The sequence below is a fragment of the Scyliorhinus canicula genome, chromosome 1 (assembly GCF_902713615.1).
Source record: "Scyliorhinus canicula chromosome 1, sScyCan1.1, whole genome shotgun sequence".
In the NCBI taxonomy this organism is placed as follows: domain Eukaryota; kingdom Metazoa; phylum Chordata; class Chondrichthyes; order Carcharhiniformes; family Scyliorhinidae; genus Scyliorhinus; species Scyliorhinus canicula.
This window is the reverse complement of record NC_052146.1, coordinates 122,211,980-122,235,107: the sequence shown is the minus strand read 5'-3', so window position 1 is coordinate 122,235,107 and position 23,128 is coordinate 122,211,980. Positions and strand designations below refer to the sequence as shown.

At 47.7% G+C, this 23,128-nt stretch overlaps 1 protein-coding gene across 9 annotated transcripts in view; it reads left to right on the top strand.

Annotated features, from left to right (window-relative positions):
• Positions 1-23,128, top strand: part of LOC119967034 (transcription factor HIVEP3) — a 537,108-nt gene that overhangs the window by 497,297 nt on the left and 16,683 nt on the right. For all 9 annotated transcript variants that reach the window (XM_038799062.1, XM_038799046.1, XM_038799055.1 and 6 more), the window contains 2 exons: positions 986-1,161; positions 12,898-12,996. In XM_038799062.1, coding sequence (XP_038654990.1) covers positions 986-1,161; positions 12,898-12,996 — 275 coding nt within the window. The remainder of the gene's footprint in view (positions 1-985; positions 1,162-12,897; positions 12,997-23,128) is intronic.

The following is a 23,128-nucleotide window of genomic DNA, read 5'->3' as shown; positions in this document are numbered from 1 at the left end:
CAAGGCCTGGATAGAGTGGATATGGAGAGGATGTTTCCACTTGTATGGAAAACTAGAACCAGAGGGCACAACTTCAGACTGATGGGTGATCCTTTAAAACAGAGATGAGGAGGAATTTCTTCAGCAAAGGGTGGTGAATCTGTGGAACTACTTGCCACAGACGGCTGTGGAGACCAAATCACTGAGCGTCTTGAAGACAGAGATAGATAGATTCTTGATTAATAAGGGGTCAGGGGTTATGGGGAGAAGGCAAGAGAATGGGGATGAGAAAAATATCAGCCAGATTGAATGGCGGAGCAGACTCGATGGCCAACTGGCCTATTCTGCTCCTATGACTTATGGTCTTTTGGTCTGATTTTCGACTCTAAATTTATTTTAAAAAACTTATCCTTTAATCACCATCAGAAAAACAGACAATCGCACCCTTATCAACTGAATGTTTGTAGAAGTTTTCTGTGTGCAAATTGGATGCTACCTCGCCTACATTACAACAGTGGCTACAGTTGGAAAAGAACTTCATTAGCTGTAAAACATTTGAGACTTTCGATGGTCATGAAAAATTGTTATATAAATGCTGTTTTAACTGCTTAACACGTGAAACACTACAGGGAGGAAAGAAAGTCCTACCAGGGTTTACATTGGTCGCTTCTGTCAGCTGGAAATATACGGCTTTTATTTTTTATTTTAAATGGACTTAACAATACCAATATAGTGCCAGTGCAATTCAGGACTGGGTCCTTACCAGCCTACCATTTTAATTGTCATCGCTGTACCATATGCATCAAATTTTCTTTTATATCCATCACAGTCTTACTTTAGCAATCGTCACCCTTGACAGGGTGATACTTTTTGAAGACTCCGAACCTCCGATGTGTGCCTTGTTTCCGACCTCCTGCCCTCTCTCTCCCAACACCTGCCACTAGCCTCTTTTGAGTTTTCTCACAAAGGTTCATTAACTCTTTTGTTTTTGTATATTTTTTTGTAGGTATAAGTCCAACGAAGATTATGTTTATGTGCGAGGGCGGGGAAGGGGAAAGTATGTGTGCGAGGAATGTGGAATTCGCTGCAAGAAACCCAGCATGCTGAAGAAACACATTCGCACACACACCGACCTCCGGCCATACGTCTGCAACTATTGTAACTTTGCCTTCAAAACCAAAGGTGAGAAAGTCTTTTCTCTTTCTTGCGCCTCAAAACCTGGAGTCACTCATCCCAAAGCCCCGCCCCCTGCCCTCCACCACCACCATCCACCTCCCATCCCCACAAGCCCCAGGGCTATTGTAGGACGTCTGACCCCTAGTGACCTATACTATGGGAATGGCTATGGAGAAGATGCACACATGGTTGGGCCCTACAGCTGTACATGACAGTGCGATCCACCCAGACTGTGCCCACCAAGACAGCCAATGTCTACAGTACTGGGAGACTGGGAGAAAGTGGGCGGGGGGGGCTTCTGCAAATTATGTCAGTGGGGTGTGCAGTTACTGGGACTTCTGATTACTGCAACAACAACTGGCATTTTATGTGGCACCATTAAGCACCAAAATGCACCAAGGAACTTCACATGAGCATTAACAAACAAACCAAACAACACAAGGAGGTTTTTAGGACATATGTCCAAAAATGTAGTGTGATATCCCGCACAGGATCTACAGGGTGGAAATTCTTGTCTTTCCCGTGCTCCTTATGGAGTATGAGCTCCCCTGCTAGAACGGGATATCTCAATTAACCACTGTATATACGGTCGCCAGTAAGGCACTGACCAGAGAGGAGCCCAGTCGGGATCTATTGGGTAGTGTATATATTGTTTATGTAAATAAAACTTTATTCTTACTTTATTCAGTGTTGATTCCCTGTGTCCTTATTAAAGGTAGATTGAAGGCAGACCGGATTAAGGAGGGAATTCCAGAGTTTAGGGCTAAGACAGATGGAAATTGGGAGTGCAGAAGAGGTCCGAAATAGAGGAATGAAGAGATTTCCCTTCCCTCACATTGGGTGAGGACAGAATCAGGGTTGACAGTGATACTTAGAATTATAGCATGGTTACAGCAAAGAAGGAGACCATTTAACCCATCATGACTGTGGCTGCTTCTGCAAGAGCCAGACTTTCCCCATCCCAACCTTCACTGGCCACGGTCGCATCGCTGGTGACGTACCTGAAGGCATCCCCATGGAAACGCATCACAACATGAGGCAATAATTTGAGCAGATGAAAGAAGATGAGAAAATAAAGAATGTCCTCTCTGCTTTTTTCTGACTGAGACCCCAAATTGGATTCAATCAAAATCACTCCCAAGTCTAATGAATTTCAATTTATTTTTACCTGAGTGTTCTGAGTTTGACAGATACTGGATGGATAAATTAAAGGAGGTAGTGGAGCATGTAATGCAAAAGGTATGTCAATTAAATCCTTTGGTAAGGAACAGGATTGGAGGAGATTGGCCCAGACTGAGAACGGGTGTAGGAATTTCTCTCAAAGAAAGAACTTGCAATTATAAAGCGCCTTGCATAACTTCAGGATGACCCTCACACTTGACAACCAAAGAGGCAACTTTGAAGTGTGGTCACTGTTGTAATATACAAAATGTGGCAGCCAGTTTGCCCACAACAAGGTTTGACGAACCGCATTGTCATAAGAACCAAATAATCTGATGTTGAGTGAGAGATAAATGTCGGCCAGGACATCATGACTCTTCTTCAAAATATTGTCTGAGGTGTTTTTACGTCTGGCCCAGTCCCTGAGAGGGCAGTCCAGAACTCAGGTTAATGTTTCATCTCAGAGAAAGCAATTCTCACAGTGTGGCACTCCCTCACTGCTGCCAACCAGAGGATTCTATGAGACTTGAATGCACAACTTTTCAATTCAGAGGCAAGAATGCTATCCATGGTACCGAGGGTAAAACACGGATGCTGCCCCCCTAAAATGTTCTAAATCCTTTGCGATTGCTCAGGAACATTAATTGCTTGGTTTGGAGCTTGATCCCACATCCCAAGTCAGGTGGGAGGAGTTACGATGTAGAGCAGCCATGATCACATTGAAAGGAGGAACAGTTTGATGGGCTGAATGGTCCTGTTCCTCTGTTCCCAAAATTGGATCCACTCCGTCTCAGCTTGTGAGCAGTGCTGTTTAACTGAGGTTTACGTAGCTGGTCAACCACAGGGGGGGTTAGTAACGTGCCATAAAGCAATACATTGAACATTTCGGAATATATTATGAAAAGTAAATATTGAGTTTCCAGTTGATAGTCCTTTTTGGAATACTTGGCAGACTGGAAGTGAAATCCAAACAGCTGTTTCAGGGAATTTAGTCTTTAACCTGAAGGCACTTGCTGTTCTAATACAAGGTATTTTGTACTGTTTTGTTAACTGGGAGGCCCACCTGGCCTTTCTACAGAGGTAGATTTTTTTGGCAGCGGGTGGTACACATAGAGGTACTGCCAGCCTCTATTGATCTGCGTATTCCCAGAAATTAGTACAAATTATTAGCCTGTTGTAGGTTTCTTACAGCAACAAGCTTCCATCTTGTTTACTGCAGATACTTTCCCCCTACATTCACAGGTGATTGTATCATTGCCATTTCTTTCCTGGTCAATATATTTTACTATGTAAATGTCGGAGAATGAATAAACAGTTATGGCTGGGTCTGGTGATAGCATAAATAATGACAGAAAGGAAAGGGAGACTTGTATTCATATAGCCCCTTTCACGAGCTCAGGACATCCCAAAGCAGAGCCAACAAATTATTTTTTGAATTGTAGTCACTGTTGTAATCCGGTAGCTGATTTGCATACACCTATCAACCACAAACAGCATGTAATCGTGATGTTTTACTGATGTTGATTAAGGGATAAATATCGGCCAGGCGACTGGGGAGAACGCCCCTGTTCTTCTTCACAATTGTACCATGGGACCTTCTGGGTCCACCTGTGAGGACAGTGTATAACACCTCAGCTGGCAGCCCAGACATTGCGGAGTTACTACTGCACTGGGAGTGTCAGTCTACATTAAGGGCTCTAACCTCAGGAGTGGGGCTTCAACACAACACCTGATGCCTCAGGTGCAAGAGTGCTACCACAGTCTTGAAAGGTACTTTGTGTTGTGTGACTACAAGAATCGTGAAGGCCCCACTGAGCCTGTCGCCAAGTGCACCATCAATGAATCTGGCTCGCGTGGTTTAGGATTGCTGCTGGAAGCCAACAGACATGGAACACCATCAAGGGAGCAGCCTGACTCCACCTAATTACTTGTAGGCAACCATTTTACTCACATTGATCAGCGGTTTATGCTGCAGATTGGGATTTGGACATGGTTTTTGCAAAGTGCAACCCAAGCGGTGCCATCTCCCATGTGCATTGATGCCACCTGCGACACAGCCCCCCAAGTGCTTGCAGGTTCAGTCAGCTGCATCTGAATGCTAGTCAGAGTTTTCATTCTAGGTCATTTCACAGCAGGAGACTCTCTTCGGGTGGGATCCTCATCTTTGCATATCTCCAGATGTCCTCCGCACACCTTTGCATCTCCCCTCCCTTCCATTTGTCAACGTGCTCCCCCCACCACCCCAGTCACCTTCACTCCATCTCTTTGAATACCCTTCTCAAATCTCTCAGCCTTCATCTCTTTTTTTAAATAACCTTTAATGTCACAAGTACGCTTACTGCAATGTAGTTACTGTGAAAAGCCCTAATTGCCACATTCAGGCACCTGTTCGGGTACACTGAGGGAGAATTCAGAATGTCCAAATTATCTAATTGCACACTTTCGGGATTTGTGGGAGGAAACCGGAGGAAATCCACCCAGACACGGGGCGAACGTGCAGACTCCACACAGACAGTGACCCAAGCTGGGAATCCAACCTCGGACCCTGGTGCTGTGAAGCAACAGTGCTACCCACTGCGCTTACGTGCCGCTCCTTCCTCCTTCAGGAGCATCCTGAAAACTGACCCCTGTGACCACGTTTGTAGTCCTCACCCTCAAATCTGCTTCTGTTTGATGAGCTTTTATCACTTCTGATGCGTTGCACTCTCACCACTGAGTCAGTTGTATGTTTTTTGTGTACTTATATATTTTCCACAATATGGAAAAGTGTGAGCTTATGCACTTTGGTAGGAGGAACAGAGGCATGGACTATTTTATAAATGGGAAAAGGCTTTGTAAAGCAGAAACGCAAAGGGACTTATGAGTCCTAGTTCAGGATCCTCTTGCGGTTAACATGCAGGTTCAGCTTGGTGTTAGGAAGGCAATTCAATGTTAGCATTCATGTCGAGCGGACTAGATGTACTGCTGAGGCTGTACAAAGCCCTGGTCAGATCCCACTTGGAGTGTTCTCAGCTGTTTGAGCCCCATATCTAAGGAAGGATATGCTGGCCTTGAAGAGAATCCAGAGGAGGCTCACAAGAGTGAATCGCAGAATGAAGGACTTGTCATGAGGAGTGTTGGGGACTCTGGGTCTGTACTCGATGGAGTTTAGATGGATGAATCTCATTGAAACTTACAGAACACTGATAGGCCTGGATAGAGTAAATGTGGAGAGGTCATTTCCACTAGTAGGAGAAACTAGAACCTGAGGCACAGCCTCAGACTGACGGGACAATCCTTTAAAACTGAGATGAGGAGGAATTTCTTCAGCCAGAGTGTGGTGAATCTGTGGAACTCATTGCCACAGGAGGCTGTGGTCAAGTCACTGAGTATCTTTAAGGCAAAGGTAGATAGGTTATTGATTAATAAGGGGATCAGGAGTTATGGGGAAAAGGCAGAAGATTGGAGATGAGAAACATATCAGCCATGATTGAATGTGGAGCACACTCGATGGTCCGAATGGCCTAATACTGCTCCGATGTCTTATCATCTTATATTCAAAACCCATTCCAGAAACCTGAGCGCATAATCTAAGTTGTCACTCCTGTCTCAGTACTGAGGGAATCCTGTACTGTCAGAGGTGCCAATCTTTGGATGAGACTTTGCAGGTGGATGGATAAGATCCTTTGGCACTATTTTGAAGAAGAGCTGACAAATATTTATCCCTCAACCAAAACTTAAAACGGATCAGAGGAAGTGAAGAGGGAAATCAGTTGTGTACATACCTCCATCATGCTGTTTTAGTTCAGCATTATAACAATTCTGCAGCTCTTCCTTGCGGCTTTTCCCTGCCTGTTTGATGCTCTGTGACTACAAAGCTAAAAGAAAAAACTTTCTTATTCAGCATTTCCATCTCACGGAGGAGGCTTCAGGCCAATCCACATCCAACAACCTGCTGTGCAAATTCTGCTCACATGTTGACAGCTGAACCAAATTCCACCGCAAGCAGCTGAGACAATCCACAACATTCCAAAAATAAAAATTGCCTATCTCCTAATGTTGACAGATCCTTAAATTTTTTTCCAGAATCCAGATCCGCCTCTTCAGCAAAAGCTAATCAGTTCTGCAATGGGCCATGCACTGATTCACTGAAATCTACCCATTAGTTCAGTGGCGGAGGTAGGAAAAAAGAAAAAAGGCTTATATTTTTCTAGCAATTTTCATAATCATTGTTTCAAAGCACTTCCCAGTCAATTAAATACTTTTTACAGTGTAGTCACTGTCGTACAGTAGGAGATGTGGCAGGCAATTTGTACACACCAAACATGCACAACAGAATATGAAATGACCAGATCATCTATCTTTGTGACGTTGATTGAGGGATAAATAATATAACTCCCCTGCTCTTCTTTGAAATAGTGCCATGGGGTCTCTTACATCTTGTCGAGCAGGTGGAAACCTCAGTTTCATACCTCACCTGAAAGGTGCCACCTTTGACAGCGAAATGCACCCACAGAAATGCACCGCAGTGTCAACCTTGATTTTTTTTTTGTGCTGACGTTCTGGAGTGGTGTTTGACAGTACCTTCCGAAACCATGACCCCTATTGGCTAAAAGGAGAAGGGTAGCAGGTGCCTGGGAGCACCACCGCCTTCAAGTTCCCTCCAGCCACCAACAGTGGAGGTACACATTTTATATTCTCCGTGTAAGTCAACCTCCCTTTTTGGAAGAATTCCCCACTGAAAGTTTGACTTGTACACCACTACCTGGTATATTCAGAATAAAATATGACTTATTTTTTATATAAATTTAGAGTACCCAATTTTTTTTTCCAATTAAGGGGCAATTTAGCGTGGCCAATCCAGCTAACCTGCACATCTTTGAGCTGTGGGGATGAAGCTCATGCAAACACGAGGAGATTGTGCAAACTCCACATGGACAGTGACCCAGGGCCGGGATCAAACCCTGATCCTCGGTGCCATGAGGCAGCAGTGCTGACCACTGCGCCACCATGCCACCACAAAAATATCTTTTGCAATTGCTGCTGGTGTAGTGTTAAAAACTGATTGGATATATTTTTGCCACATATCAAAGTATACATTTTTATTTCAGATATCTAGAACTCAGTTTTTCTTTTAATTGCATTTTTGAAAGGAGTTTGTGTCTGAAGATAAATTTTCCCTGAAAATCAAATTTGCGTTTTTCCCCATTACACAAGGCACGAACGAGGCGCAGGAGTAGACCATGTGGCCCTTTGAGCCTGCTCCACCATTCAGTGTGATCGTGGCTGATCTTGGGCTTCAGCTCCACTTTCCTGCCCATTGTCTACATCCTTTAATCCCATGAGAGACCAAATATCTGTGTACCCCCGCCTTAAATCTATTCAATGATAGAGCATCCACAACCCTCTGGGGGTAGAGAATTCCAAAGATTCACAATCCTTTAAGTGAAGTAACTTGCCCTCATCTCAGTCCCATTCTCTTTCAGCAGGGAAGCTGACACTTATATTCGGCACGAAGACTGGCTTGTGTTCAATGAAAATACAGGTTGACAAGGCCTTTTCTCGCATAATGATAGTCATGGTCACAAGATAAATTAGTTTGGACAGTCTCAAATTAGCTTTCTGAAGACCAGAGGGCCGCAGTCACAGGGTGAGAAGAGCTTGAAATTAAGTGTTAATTTGACAATCCTGGCCTTCGATGCAGCGCCAGAGGGATTGTCTAGCGATGGAGACGTCATAGCTGTGTCTGAACGTTGTTCTTGGCTTCATGTGTTCTTAGTGAGACCTTCTTTTCTGAAATAAAAAATTAAGATGTTGGAACACTCAGCAGGTCAAGCAATATCTGTCGAGGAGGAGCTCAACTCATGTTTCGATTCACTGATTTTTTTATCAGAACCATTTTTTAACCAGGACCAATCCTGTACTATGGCTGGCCAGAGAGCACACAATGGTGTTCATAAAAAAATAAAATAAAACATACGTACATACAGTGCATGATTTGAGACAATGCTATTAAATCTCCCCTTTTGCCTGCTCTGGGGCAAACAAACCCAGCCTCTCTAATCTCCCCACATTGCTGAAGTTCCACATTCCTGGAACCGCTCTAGCTGAAATACGATACTTTTCCATTGAAGGAGTGCAGTTGATGAAAATTGACCAGTATTCCCAATTTAGAAATGGCGAGGGAGAGGTATCCTGAACCTGTCAGCAATATTTGGTGCAGCCATGACTAGGCTTTGAGCCTTTTCCCACAACTTTCAAATTTGGTGGGGCAATAGATGAGCAATGTGGGATCAGCCATCTGTGGTACAGCCAGGGGGTTAAACCGGGACCCTGCAATTTCAAAGAAGGATAAGGGCATTCTTCTTGGTGTCGGGCACTGATAATTATCTCTTAATCAACATCTATCTGGTCACTGTCATGTTGCTGTTTATGGGAGCTTGCTGTGCATACATTGGATTGCCACATGAAGGTGCCTAAATTTCACAATGTACTACACTAGCTGGAAAGTGTTTTCCGATGTCTTGTATAAATGCAAGTCATTCTTTTATTCATCTCACCAATTTTATACTTACGGTGAATTTAAAAAGTCATGCTCTTTACCTTTATAGCTTTAGACATCGCCTGGTGCCTGATGGGGGGAGATGGTGAAGTAGTGATAATATCACTGGACGCGCAACCCAGAGGCCCTGACTAATCCACTGGGGGAACAGGTTCAAATCTCACCATGGCAGCTGGTGGAATTTAAATCCCGTGAATAAATCTTGAATATAAAACTAGCCTCAGTAATGGTGTCCTTGATTGTTACAAGAGCTCACCTGGTTCACTAATGGCCTTTAGGGAAGGAAATTAAGTTCTTACCCAGTCTGGCCTATATGTGGCTCCAGACCACTAAAGCCGCAGCTATCTTGACTAAAACCATGGAGACTGGCTCAGTTGGGGACTGAGATATAGTGCATGTGGGATATGTTGCAGGAACAAGCGAAAACGCTGTGGTCCACAGAATATCACAGAACACCAAGTAGAGTTCGGGACATTAAAGACCATGGGCGGGATATTCCAATAATGGCTGTGTCCCCACTCCAGCATCAAAACGCGGGCTTTTCACTCTGGACTTTCCTGAAGAAAGTCCAGAGTGATTCTCCTACCTGAAGGGGGCTAGCAGGGCCCTGGAGTACTCCTCGCAGCTCTGGCTTCTGATACGGGGCCCTGCACTTCCAGTCGGGCGTCCAGGCATGCGCACGGAGCTGGCCTTCAGCAGCTGCCCCATGCGACATGGTGGACTCACACTGCAGACCTGCGCCGAAGATTTAGACCCCCAAGATCACGGGTGCCCACGGATCGTTGGCCCCCAATCGCTAGCCTGGCCATCCGTGAGACCCCCCCCGGTGAAGGATCCCCTGCCCCCCACCAGGGCGGCCACGGACTGACTCCGCAGCCGCCACTGGTCGTTCCCGACAGGCAAAACATGGTTGGCACAATGCCATCGGGAACCCAGACGGTTCTCATCGGTAAATCGCCACGGGGGCCTCTGTCAATGGCCCCCCAGCGTAGACCACGCACGTGAAATTCACTGTGATTCTCTGGGGACCGTGTCGCGCCGGGTTTCGGCGTCAACACCCATTCTCTGACTCCGCGTCAATTGCGATTTCGGTGCGGAGCCTCAGAGAATCTTGTCCCCCATTAGTGGGCGAGCCAATGCTGGTCACCCCGGGCTTTTCAGATAATTTAAAATGGCCACAGATGCCAGTGACCTGGAGGTAGGGGCATTGCTACTACAAGACGATAATGGAGGAATAGAGAGGCCAGCAGGATTTTTTTTTGAACTATGTCCAAGCCAAAGAAAGTATTCCACCATTGAAAAGGAAGCCTTAGCCTTGCTACTAGCTCTTCAGCATTTTGAAGTATATGTCCGACATGACAATAAGCAAAGTTTATTTCACATATACCATATTCCGCTTGTGTTTATAGAAAAATTTAAAACCTGAAACGCAGGATTATTTTGTTGGAGTTTACTGTTACAGCAGTTCGATGTTAAAATTGTACACATTCCCAGAAAGGATAATATGATAGCGAATGTTTTGTCATGGGTTCAAAAACTGACTAGTTACCAATGTAGAGACTGGAAAGGGAACTTATATAATGGTGCTGGATAAATGGATTTATGTTTGTGATTTATATCTCGCATATTTCACAATGAAATGTTTGTGTCCTGACATTTCATTCCTTTTATGGAGGGAGGTGTGTAAGGGACCTTCCTGTTGATTCCCTTACATTTTTTATTTTTGCTGTTACCATTTTGATCCATGCATGCTTAATGGACATATATATTTAAGTCAATCAGGGGAAATGAGGGACTCAAAAGTTACAAAACAGCACACTGTGCTAGCTTTGCTCAGCAGAGCTCAGAATTTTCAGCACCTGAGAGATCAGTAGAACTTGGTTCGATTGGTTTGCTGGTGGCTAATGAATTGGCCAGAAAGCCATATTCTGCCCGGTAACAGGTGGCGATCGAGTCCTGCCTGAGTCGCCTGCTTTTCAAACAGTTTGGGGAAAATCAGTTGTCGACCTGGTCGCTCAGAGAAAAGGATCTGCGCTCACTCTTCCTCATGTTTTCTCCAGAAAAACTGCTGTAGTTCTGAAATTGCAGAGACATGCATGAACCTTCAGTGAAAACCATTACAGACTAGAAACAGAAATCTCAAACTGAAAGCCTTGAAGGAAGGTGTGCTAGAAACAACCGTCTGAAACAGTGACTCTTATCTTTTCATTTTACTTATTATTCTGTACCCCTCATCTCAGTTCTGTGTTTGTCTGTTTTGTGTGAGTGTGTGTAGAGGGTAGAGGAAGTTTAAGTGGGGGTGGGGAGTTAGGAATTAGAGAATAGTTAACCTGTTGTATTTGCTGCATGTTTAATTTTAGTTACTGTTATTTATAAACTTAATTGTGTTTAAATTTACAAACCTGGTGACTGTAGTTATTGGGCAGCTAAGGGCCAAAAACTTTCTTATTTCAAAGAAATATTTATTAATTACAATTGTGTTGTGACTCCGGGTCAAGGAGGGCTGGAAGTGATCGCGCACTAGCCCACGGGGTCTTATCATGTGGCAGAGACACTCAGAGCGATATTTACAAGTAACCTCTTTTCCAGAACCCCAACTGCCTTGGTATGTGTTGAAGATATTCTTACTGTGTGCACGGGCAAGACATGACCTGCTCCAGTTCAGCAATCCATCTCTATTACACCAAAGACTGTTTGTTGCCTGCTTGTCTGTGTGTGCATACTATTCTCTTCTGCTAACTCTGGCACCAAACCAAAGCTGACTGAGGTGTCAGCTGTGCCTCAAACCAACTCTCACCTCTGAATCAGATGGTTGTCAGTTTGAGTCTCACTCCATACACCTAGCATAAAATCCAACCTGACACTTCCCGTGCTGCTGCCTGCTCTGTTTTCCAGACAAGATGTTAAACCAAAGTCCTTCTTGCCCTCGGAGCTGGACACGAAAGATCCTGTGACACTATTTCAGCAGGGGAGTTCTCCTCAGTGACCTGCATTGATCCTTTAACCATCACCACTAAAGACAGTCAATCTGGCCATTATTTCTTTGCTGTTTATAGGATTTTTGCATGTGCAATTTGGCTGGCACATTGCATTTACTCCACTTGCATTGCAGCTACTCTTTCATTGGTTGTAAAATGCTTTCGCACACCATGAAGTTGGGAAAGGCACTATATAAATGCAACTTTTTTCTTTTTCCTTTTTTTTTAAATTTAGATTACTCAATTATTTTTTCCAATTAAGGGGCAATTTAGCATGGCCAATCCACCTACTCTGCACATTTTTTGGGTTGTGGGGGCGAAACCCACGCAGATACGGGGAGAATGTGCAAATTCCACACGGACAGTGACCCAGAGCCGGGATCGAACCTGGGACCTCAGCGCCGTGAGGCGGTTGTGCTAACCACTAGGCCACCATGCTGCCCCTTTTTTCTTTTTCCTGTACTGTACAAAAAAATTTAATGATTAAAGCACAGAATGGGGACTGAACCTGGATCCTTCAGCCAAAAGTATCATTGCCATTTCCACATCATACAGTACATTTATTAACCCTCCTTCCCATGAGCCAGAGTGCTGAGGGGGAAACTTGTGCTGCAAATTTATTTATGCCTTGAGCACGCAAAACTGTCAACTCTGAAATGTTTGGCTGTCACAGAAGCTACACTGTTGAAAGCTGATTGCAGAAATCTCATCAGCCGATGAAGTATCAAAACAGAAAACATTTCTAACATTTGTTGGGCTCACAAAGATGGGCTGTGAAGTATAGAAACAGAAAACAAATTTTAACATTTGAATCATGAGATGAATGCAGCTGTTGCTAGGTGATAAATCAGCTTGCCCCTTCACCCAGCCTGTGTCGAGTTATAATCAACCACAGTATCATTATGTTGATTTATGAAGTTTTGGAAGGCGATTGCCTGAGGAATCAGATTAGCCTTATTGGGACGTTAATTCAGCAGAAACTGGTCATTTGCAGCCAAGCAGTAGCTGAATGTGATTTACTTCGTCAACCCCGCTAAACTCATCACTGTTTGTGTTCTTCAGGGAATTTGACAAAGCACATGAAGTCAAAGGCTCACAGTAAGAAGTGTCAGGAGATGGGAGTGACTGTTGCACTAATGGAAGACGTGGAATCTGAAGAAGGTACCAGTGGGGCATGTTATGTCACTTAACCGCAGCGGGAATACTTAATGATTTTCTTTGAACTGGTGCTTCACTGCAGCCTTTGATCTAACAACAGGGCTCACTGTTCTTTGGCAGAAACAAGTAACCAATCATTTGGTTTGTGTGCATTCATAGACCATTTCAAAAGGGCAAACAAATCCCAAAGGGCTCGAGGTTGTTAGCATTGGATTCACAAAGTGTTGGAAGGTAACAATGGGAATAATTGCACTTGCCTGCATTTTGTGTAATGTGTGAGAGACAAAGTGCTCTCCTTGATGTGTGCAGTAAGTGTGTAAACTTACATCCTCTTACTCCATTGACTTTAAATGAAGGGGAGGTCCTGTTGCTCACAAGGTAGCACTGCTGCCTCTGAGCCAGAGGCAGAGGCTCAGAGTTCAAGTCTCACTCAGGGACTCGTTGGCCACGGAAGGAGCATTCATCACATTGTTCCAACAGGTTGATAATCAGCTTGTCGGCAGCTCCCCTCTATTCCTCAAAGGGGAAAAAAAGTGTGAAGATGCAAAACAAACAAACAAAGCTTAGGTGCAGACTGGAAGCATGCAGCTTTGCAATATGTAATGCAGCATGGGTCAGGCAGTAGCTGAGTTATCGTTTCCCCGAGAAAAGTTCCCTCTCTTCGACATTTCTATCAGGATGCTCAGCTCAATCTAATTGGGAAAGGTGTACAATTTAATTGGAAGAGCAGTCAAGGAAATTCTTAAGCCTGAGCTGTTGCTGGACATAATGAAAAGCAAATGTATTGTTGACCAACCACTTGCATTTATTTAACCTATTTCACATAGTAAAATGCAACGCCACTGAATCAACACTTGATGCTTGCTTTCGGCACATAGTATTCCACACTTCATTTGGAGACCTGCCCACAATTCCATCAGAGGCCACCTGTCTATGAAATAAACTCACAGAACGATCGCGTTCCAGACACTTTTCTCTCACGTGAATCATCAGCTGAGCAGGTGTGTGCTGATGGATGGCTCTGAAAGTTCCCAAGTACACCAGAAATATTTCAGTGGCTTTCAAACCGTTACCAGTCCTGGTTGATAAGGTAAAGCACCTTGTCATGAGTGGGGATTAACAGCCACAAAGTCTGAAGATTACTTTTTTCCCGTCTATCGGTGGTTAAAATTCTTCATTTTGGAGATCCTAAAGAGAAGGAACTAAAATTTCAGCGATTCAATTGGAATATTCTGCACTTACCATCTGAAAGAGGATCCGCTCACCTACCCTATCCCAGTAACCCCGCCCTCCAGAGCGAGGTATAAATACCCAGAACGCCCGGCGGTCGTCCATTTACTGTAGTCGACCGCAGGGCTAACTTCTAGCTTATTAAAGCCTAACTTTTGTACAGCAACTCGTTTCGCGTTCGATTGATGGTTCATCAATTTAATAAGCTAGAATTTTGAAGATGGAGCTCCGGATCAGGCCCGAATGCCTCCGCATCAACCCGCAAACTCAGAACACTTCAGAAATCTTTAAACATTGGCTGGCATGTTTCGATGGTTACCTGGCGTCCGCAAGCACCCCGCCCATCATGGCACAGAAGCTTCACATCCTCCACTCCAGCGTGGGCACGGCGGCCTATGCGATGATTGCGGAGGAAAAAGATTACGATGCGGCCATGCTTAAGCTGAAAGGACAGTTTCTTAAACCGGTAAACAGAGTGTTCGCCCGACATCTGCTGGCTGCCAGACAACAGCTCCCCGGTGAGTCATTAGACAATTTTTACCAGGCCCTCGCTGTCCTGGGGAGGAATTGCACCTGCCTCCAAGTTTCAGCCACGGAGCACATGGAACTTTTGATTAGAGATGCTTACGTGGCTGGGTTGCAATCTGCTGCTATCCGCCAGCGGATGCTGGAGAAAGACGACCTCAGCCTAACTGAGGCACGAACTCTCTCCACCCCCCTGGAGGTCGCCGACTTAAACGCCCGCGCCTATGTCCCCAGCCGCGCTGCACCATCCTGGGCCTCCTGGCACGCTTCCCCACCGCCATCTGCCGCTCCCGACCCCCTCAGGCCTGCGCAGCGGGACGCCCCGACAAGTCCGCGGGGCCCCGCTGCTAATTCTGTGGGTTCGCAAATCACCCTCGCCCGTGCTGTCCGGCCCGGTCCGCCCTCTGTAAGAGCTGCGGGAAGAAGGGCCCCTTTTCGAAGGTCTGCCAGTCCAAATCGGTCGCTGCTGTACCACGCAGCGACCGGGGATCCCCTCCTCTGGGCCTTTCCGGGCCCTTCCAGCGCACCGTGCAAATCTCTCCCCCCCCCCCCCCCCCCCCCCCCCCCGCCCCCGGGCCCCTGCGCGCCTCTCTGCCCCCGCTCTCAGCCGCTCCGATCGGCCCGCCGGCACCGCTAACCCCGCCCACAGCAACCACGAAGGCCCTGCGGGCACCGCCATCTTGGGGCGCCGACTCCACGTGCGGGTCCTGGGCGCCGCCATCTTGGGACCCCGACTCCATGTGCGGATCCTGGGCACCACCAACCTGGCTGGCACACAAGGTCCTGCCAGCACCTACTCGGCCGACGACGACTACGACGATGGATCTTCTCCATGGCTCGCGGCCATTCAACTCGACCAGTCACGGCCACGCACGCTCACCAAAACAACGATGCTGATCCACTTCAATGGCCACGAGACAGACTGCCTGCTGGACTCCGGGAGCATGGAAAGCTTCGTTCACCCTGCCACGGTAAGATGCTGCACGCTCCCTGTCCATCCTATAAAACACAAAATCGGGTTAGCCTCAGGTTCGCACTCCGTCCGCATCACCGGGTGCGGCATCGCGGACCTCACTGTCCAAGGGAAGGTTTTTAAAAATTATAAACTCCTTGTCCTCCCTGACCTTTGCGCACCGGCACTCCTAGGACTGGACTTCCAGTGCAACCTGCAGAGCTTGACCTTCCAATTCGGCGGCCCTATACCCCCCCTCACTGTCTGCAGCCTCGCGTCCCTCAAAGTGGACCCCCCCTCCTTGTTTGCTAATCTCACCCCCGATTGCAAACCCGTCAGGTCTTCATCAGGTCCGAGGTCCAGAGGTTGCTGAAGGAAGGGGTCATCGAGGCCAGCAACAGCCCCTGGCGAGCCCAAGTGCTGGTGGTCCGGACTGGGGAGAAAAACCGGATGGTCATCGACTATAGCCAGACCATCAACCGGTTTACACAACTGAACGCGTATCCTCTCCCCCGTATTTCCGCCATGGTAAACGAGATTGCGAAATACAAAGTCTTCTCCACCATGGACCTCAAGTATATCACCAGCTCCCCATCCGCGCGAGTGACTGCAAGTACACCGCGTTCGAGGCTGATAGGCGCCTCTACCACTTCCTCAGGGTTCCATTCGGTGTCACAAATGGGGTCTCGGTCTTCCAACGGGGGATGGACCGAATGGTCGACAAGTACGGATTACAGGCTACCTTCCCGTACCTCGATAATGTCACCATCTGCGGCCACGACAAGCAGGACCATGACACCAACCTCCGCAAATTTCTCCAAACCGCAAAACACCTTAACCTCACTTACAATAAGGATAAATGCGTGTTTAGCACCGACCGTCTAGCCATCCTCGGCTACATAGTGCGTAACGGAGTGATAGTCCCCGACCCTGAACGCATGCGCCCCCTGATGGAACTCCCTCTCCCCAATACCCTCAAATCCCTCAAACGCTGCTTGGGTTTCTTCGCTTACTACGCCCAATGGTTTCCCAATTACGCCGATAAAGGCCCGTCCCCTCATTCAAACCATGACCTTCCCAGCGTCGCCGGAGGCCTGCCAGGCCTTTAGCCGCATCAAAGCGGACATTGCAAAGGCCATGATGCGCGCCATCGACGAGTCCCTCCCCTTCCAGGTCGAGAGCGACGCATCAGAATTAGCTCTGGCGGCCACCCTGAACCAAGCGGGCAGACCCGTGGCCTTCTTCTCCAGAACCCTCCAGGCTTCCGAACTCCGCCACTCCTCAGTGGAAAAGGAAGCCCAGGCCATAGTCGAAGCTGTGCGACATTGGAGGCACTATTTGGCCGGCAGGAAGTTTACCCTCCTCACAGACCAACGGTCAGTGGCCTTCATGTTCGATAATGCACAGAGGGGCAAGATTAAGAATGACAAGATCTTACGGTGGCGGATTGAGTTGTCCACGTACAACTATGAGATCTTGTATCGTCCTGGGAAGCTCAATGAGCCTCCTGATGCCCTGTCCCACGGTACCTGCGCCAGCGCACAGATAGACCGCCTCCACTCCCTCCACGCGGGCCTCTGCCATCCAGGGGTGACCAGTTTCTACCATTTCATAAAGGCCCGCAACCTGCCTTTCTCCATCGAGGAAGTCAGGACAGTAACCCGTGACTGCCACATCTGCGCAGAGTGCAAACCGCACTTCTACCGCCCCGAGCACGCACATCTGATCAAAGCATCCCGCCCCTTCGAACGTCTCAGCATTGACTTCAAGGGGCCCCTTCCCTCTAGCAACCGCAACATTTACTTCCTGACGGTAATCGACGAATACTCCCGCTTTCCCTTCGCCATTCCCTGCCCCGACATGACCACATCGACCGTCATTAAGGCCCTCCTCTCCATCTTCTCCCTGTTCGGCTACCCCGCATACATACATAGCGATTGGGGGTCCTCATTTATGAGCGACGAGCTGCGTCAATTCCTGCTCAACAGGGGCATTGCCTCTAGCAGGACGACCAGCTATAACCCTTGGGGTAACGGACAGATTGAGCGGGAGAATGGTACCATCTGGAAGACCATAATACTGGCCCTCCGGTCCAGAGATCTCCCTATTTCCCGATGGCAAGAGGTTATCCCCGATGCCCTACATTCTATCCGCTCACTCCTCTGTTCCGCAACAAATCAGACACCTCATGAACGTCTTCTTGTTTTCCCCAGGAAGTCGTCCTCCGGATCCCCTCTCCCGACGTGGCTGGCCGCCCCCAGACCCATCTTGCTCCGGAAGCATGTGCGGGTGCACAAGTCCGACCCGTTGGTGGAACAAGTCCAGTTACTCCACGCTAACCCGCAGTATGCGTACGTGGAGTACCCCGACGGTCGGCAGGACACAGTCTCCCTCCGGGTCCTGGCACCCGCTGGCGTGCGGCCTTCCCCCCCTTCACTACAGACCCCTCCCTGTTCTTTTTCCCCCAGCGCCCCACCCAGGCCACCCCTCCCAGGCCACCCCTCCCCCATCCATGGCGTCTCCACCACCAGCCCGGGTGGCGGAGACAGTTCAAGGACCATCGCTCCCGGAGTCCAGGACATCAGCGGAACCACCACCATCGGCTGAACCAGCGTCACCAACTCCACTGCGGCGGTCTGCCAGGACGTCAAGGGCAACGAAAAGGCTGATCGAGTCTATTTAACTTTCAACAACACCATGGACTTTGTATGGACAATATGTACTATTGTTAAATGTCTGGGCCAGTGGGAAGCCAAACATTTTTATTTCCTTCTCTTGCAACTACTCATACCACCAGTTCTCTCCCCCCCCAGCTCTCGTTGATACGCCCCCCCCGGCTTCTTTCTCCGCAAGGGGTGAATGTGATGGTATGATTAACATAGCTGCCTGCCATTGGTGCAGAACACTGGCTTACCATTGGCCCTGGTCGGTCATGTGCCTCTCGACCGATTGGTTGAGACCAGTCATGTGACGGCTCCCCGATTGGTCGAGAGGCTGAGTTAACCCCGCCTCCAGGGCGGGGTATAAATACCCAGTACGGCCGGCGGTCGTCCATTTACTGTAGTCGACCGCAGGGCTAACATCTAGCTTATTAAAGCCTTACTTTTGTACAGCAACTCGTCTCGCGTTCAATTGATGGTATATCAATACCCAAGGCTGGAATTGAACGTGGGCCTCTGTTGCTGGACATAATGAAATGCAAATGTATTGTTGACCAACCACTTGCATTTATTTAACCTCTTTCACATGGTAAAAAGCAACGCCACTGAATCAACACTTGATGCTTGCTTTCGGCACATAGCATTCCACACGGTGGCACAGTGTTAACCACTGTGCCACCGTGCTGCCCCCAAATTTAGGCTGCTTTATTTAGCTGATGGAGACATCATGGCCCCTCTAAAGTGAAAGGTCAAAGTGCAGAATTTTGGGTTCCAGCACCCAAGGGTTACCAGTAAAAACAGGAAAATTAGGCTGGCTCTATCATTTCTTCTGCTTCCCAGCACCGAAATTCCCTGATTGCTGCATCCAGCCACTCTGCGAGATGCAAAGCACAAAAACAAAATAAACTGACGAGGTGCATTGACGCCATCGCCCGGTCAAAGAGTTGGGGGCGCGGACAGATTTATGAAAGAACTTGCAGCATTTTATTCTGCAGTAAACAAAGTCTATTTGGAGTAAAGAACATTATGTTCTTATCAGGAATTCAGTGTTGTCCCTACAGGCCCAGAACCTTCTGTTATCAGATGTGCTGTGCAGTGAGGTTCAGAGGTGTCGTCATTAAGCGAATGCTCGAGGTGAGAATAGTGATCAAAATGAGTGATGCAAGGTGCTGACTCATAGAAAAGCATGGATCTGAAGGCAGATACATCAAAACAACGATAAGAATCCCACTCCCGATGAGCGCTGCACCAAGACTGACAAATCAGTGCAGAACCGAGAGAACGCAGCACTCAGGGGTGCCATCATTCACATGACATGTCAGACAAAGGCCCTGTCTGCTCTCGCAGATGGATGTAAAACATCCTGTGTCACTTTGAGGCCCTGGTCAATATTTAGCCCTTGACCATCATCATTAAAACAGATTATGTGGTCATTACCACATTGCTGTTTGTGGGATCTTGCTGGGCGTACATTAGCTGTCACATATCCCATCATCACACCAACGATGACACTTCAGATAAGTTCTTCATTGGTCGGAGAGCACTTTGGAGCATCATAAGGCCATGCAAGTGCCAGGGCTGGCACCCAACATCCTTAGCAGCTATTTATATTATGGGACGGTTATACACTAACCACTGATGCAGTCATACCCACTTATATATTTCTGAAACTTTTAATTACTAGAGTTTTCTAAAGTGGGAGAATGATTCTCCAGCTCCCTCAGTAGCCAAGTGCTGGACAGAAGCAACCACACCACAGTCAGATAGTCCCCAAAGTGCCAAGATCTGTGCTGATACCAGTCAGGGCTAATGGATGGTGGTGCTATTACTTTCATTGCACTTTGGTGGCGGGTGGAAGTGCCACTTGTATGAACAGAATCAGCTTGACTGTGATGCACCCCACTGTCAAAGAGTTAGACCTTCTGTACTGAGGCAAGGAACCAGAGGGTTGAAAGTGTAATATATCCCAGCAGGACACGGTGCCTTCAGAAGAGCATGGGGAGAAATTGAGTGGAGGCAGAGACTCAGACTGAGTTGTGGGTTTAGATCTACAACAATTACTGGCATCTTTAACATAGCAAAGCATCCCAAGGGGCTTCAGAGGAATGTTATCAGGCAAATGGTGACACTGAGCAGAAAGGAGCATTTTAAATGAGAAAAGAAAGGAAGCAAAGCACGGTTGAAGGAGGGTAGTCTGGAGGTTAAGGTCTCGATGGCTAAAGACAAACCCACCAATCACGGGAATAAGGAGGTGGGGAACACACGACAGGCCAGAATTGGAGGATTTCCGAGCTCTCGAAGGGTTATGGGACTTGGGTAGGGGGTGGATTACAGACACAGGGAAGGGCGAGCCTAGGCTCTGCTGATTTAATAAAACACAAAACATCATTTGGAATGTATCTGGTCTGTTAACAGGAGTGCTGTGGGCACAAGGTTAGTGCGTTGCTGTTAGATGTTTTCATTACTGTAGCTGCAGATAAACTGAATTGAGCACATGTTCCTGAGCTGACTACATCAGGCAACTATAGAAAGGTGGGTTAATCTCAGCCGGAGCCATGCAAATTTGACAGAATCGAGCAGTTATGCTGAAGACCGCTATACTGTTACTGAAGGGACAAATATAAATGAAGCCTTTTATCAGAGTTACCAGTAATTTGCATGGCAAAGTCGGTCATAAGTGAGCATCTATGGACTGTCAGTGATCACAACGGTATCATAGAATGACATAGAATGTACAGCATAGAAACAGGCATTCAGACCCAACTGGTTCATGCTTACATTTATGCTTCATACTAGTCTCCTTCACCACACCGCTTTGAATTCTATTAGGAGTTATGAGTATGGGTAGGCCATTCAGCCCCTCAAGCCTGTTCCACCATTCAAGAAGACCATGGTTGATCTGATTGTGGTCAGAAGCTCAGCTTTGCTGTCTGCGCACCCACCCCTCCCCCACCCCCATAACCCCTTGACTCCCTTATTTATCAAATACCTGTCTAACTTTGCCTTGAATAAATTAAATGACTCAGCCTCCACTGCTTTCAGGGGAAGTGAATTCCACATAGGAATGACCCTCTGAGAGAAAAAAGCTCTCCTCACCTCGGTGTTAAACTATAGATGTCTTAGGCTGGATTCTCCGATTATCAGGCTAAGTCCTTATGCCGACATGGGTATGGTGGCATTTTACGGCTGGCAATATGTGCAAAACGGCCACCGATTCTCCATTTGGTGGGGGGGGGGGGGGCTAGCAGGCAAACAATGTAGAGCACCCGGCTCTGGCTGCCGATACGGCCGGAGAATTGCCAGGTCCGTGGCTGTGCATGTGCATGGCGGCGGCCTGCAGCGCCCGCGTCGTGCAACATGGCGCCGGCCGCTCACGGACCCGGCCTGCGAAATAGTGCCACCCCCTTTGGCCAGTCCCGCGACCTCCGGACCACCCCCCAACAATGCCCCCAGCCCCTGCCAAAGCCCCCGCTGCCCGCGGATCAACTCTCCCCCGACTGTGGCAGCACTGGACTTAATCCGCAGCCACTATGCCGAGTTCCCAACAAATAATAGAATGAGAGACCCACGCTGTTGGGAACTCAGGCAGTCGGGGGCGGAGCATCGGGGGGAGGGCCTCAGGTAACGTCCTGAGGCCGTCCACACGGTGTGTGGCGTACTCTAAGAGGGGGTGAAGCACCACGAATGCAGCCCCCCCCCCCCGATTTCGGTACCAAAGTTGATTCTCGGGCCGATCATCAAACGAGATTTTGGCATTGGCGACTGGAGAATCCTGCCCCTTATTCTTAAACTGTCACTGCTGCCTCACGCTGCTGAGGACCCGGGTTCAATCCCAGCCTTGGGTCGCTCTCCATGTGGCCATGCTCATTCTCCCCGAGACTGCGTAGGTCTCCCCCCCACATCCTAAAGATGTGCAGGGTAGGTGGATTGGCCACGCTAAATTGCTCTTTAATTGGAATTTTTTTTTTTAAATAAACAAAAAAGAAAATAGATTTCGTAAATTGTGTCCCCTGGTTCTAGTCTTTCCTACAAGCGCAAACATTCTCTCAGTATCTACGTTATCAAGTCCCCTCAGAATTTTATATGTTTCAATAAGATTAAAGCAACCTCAATTCCTCCTCTGTCATGTACTTATCTTGCTTCCCTCTAAATGCCTGTGTATGCCCTTCACCACAACCATTCCACGTGACAGAGAGTTCCACATTCTAATCACTCTCTGGGGTTGGCCGATTGAATTGTGGTACGACCGTGCAAGGGTAATCGAGAAATGCCAGTGAAACAGTGCAAAGAGGCAATATATCCAGTGCCTTACCATTTGAGCGGTTAAAATCGCAAAACGTGACAATAGACTGGTTTCAGAAACTCAGCCCGAGTGGGAAGCAGCCCAGTGGGAGGTCTCGTTGGGTCACCAATCCCACGTTGTAACGAATTGTAAAGCCGGTTTCATTTCCAGACGGCAGAAACAAAAGTTTCTTTCTGCTCCTGAACTTTTGTGTTGAGAGACAGGGCTGAGAGCCAGAGGGCCATGCAGTTCCTGGAAAGGCAGCTTCGTCCATCGAGGGGGGGGGGGCACATGTGGGAGGAGAAGGAGTTTGAGAGATCAGTGAATCGGTGTTGGGTGCCAGCAGGCTGTTAAAACGCACGTCACTGTGTGCAGCTGGTCTAATAGCTCGGAGGAGTTTCTGAAGTGAAGTTTGTCACTAAGCTGGCCAAGTGCTTTTCCTCTGACAATTCAATAGATCTGGTGAAATTCCCTCGCAGGCTAATA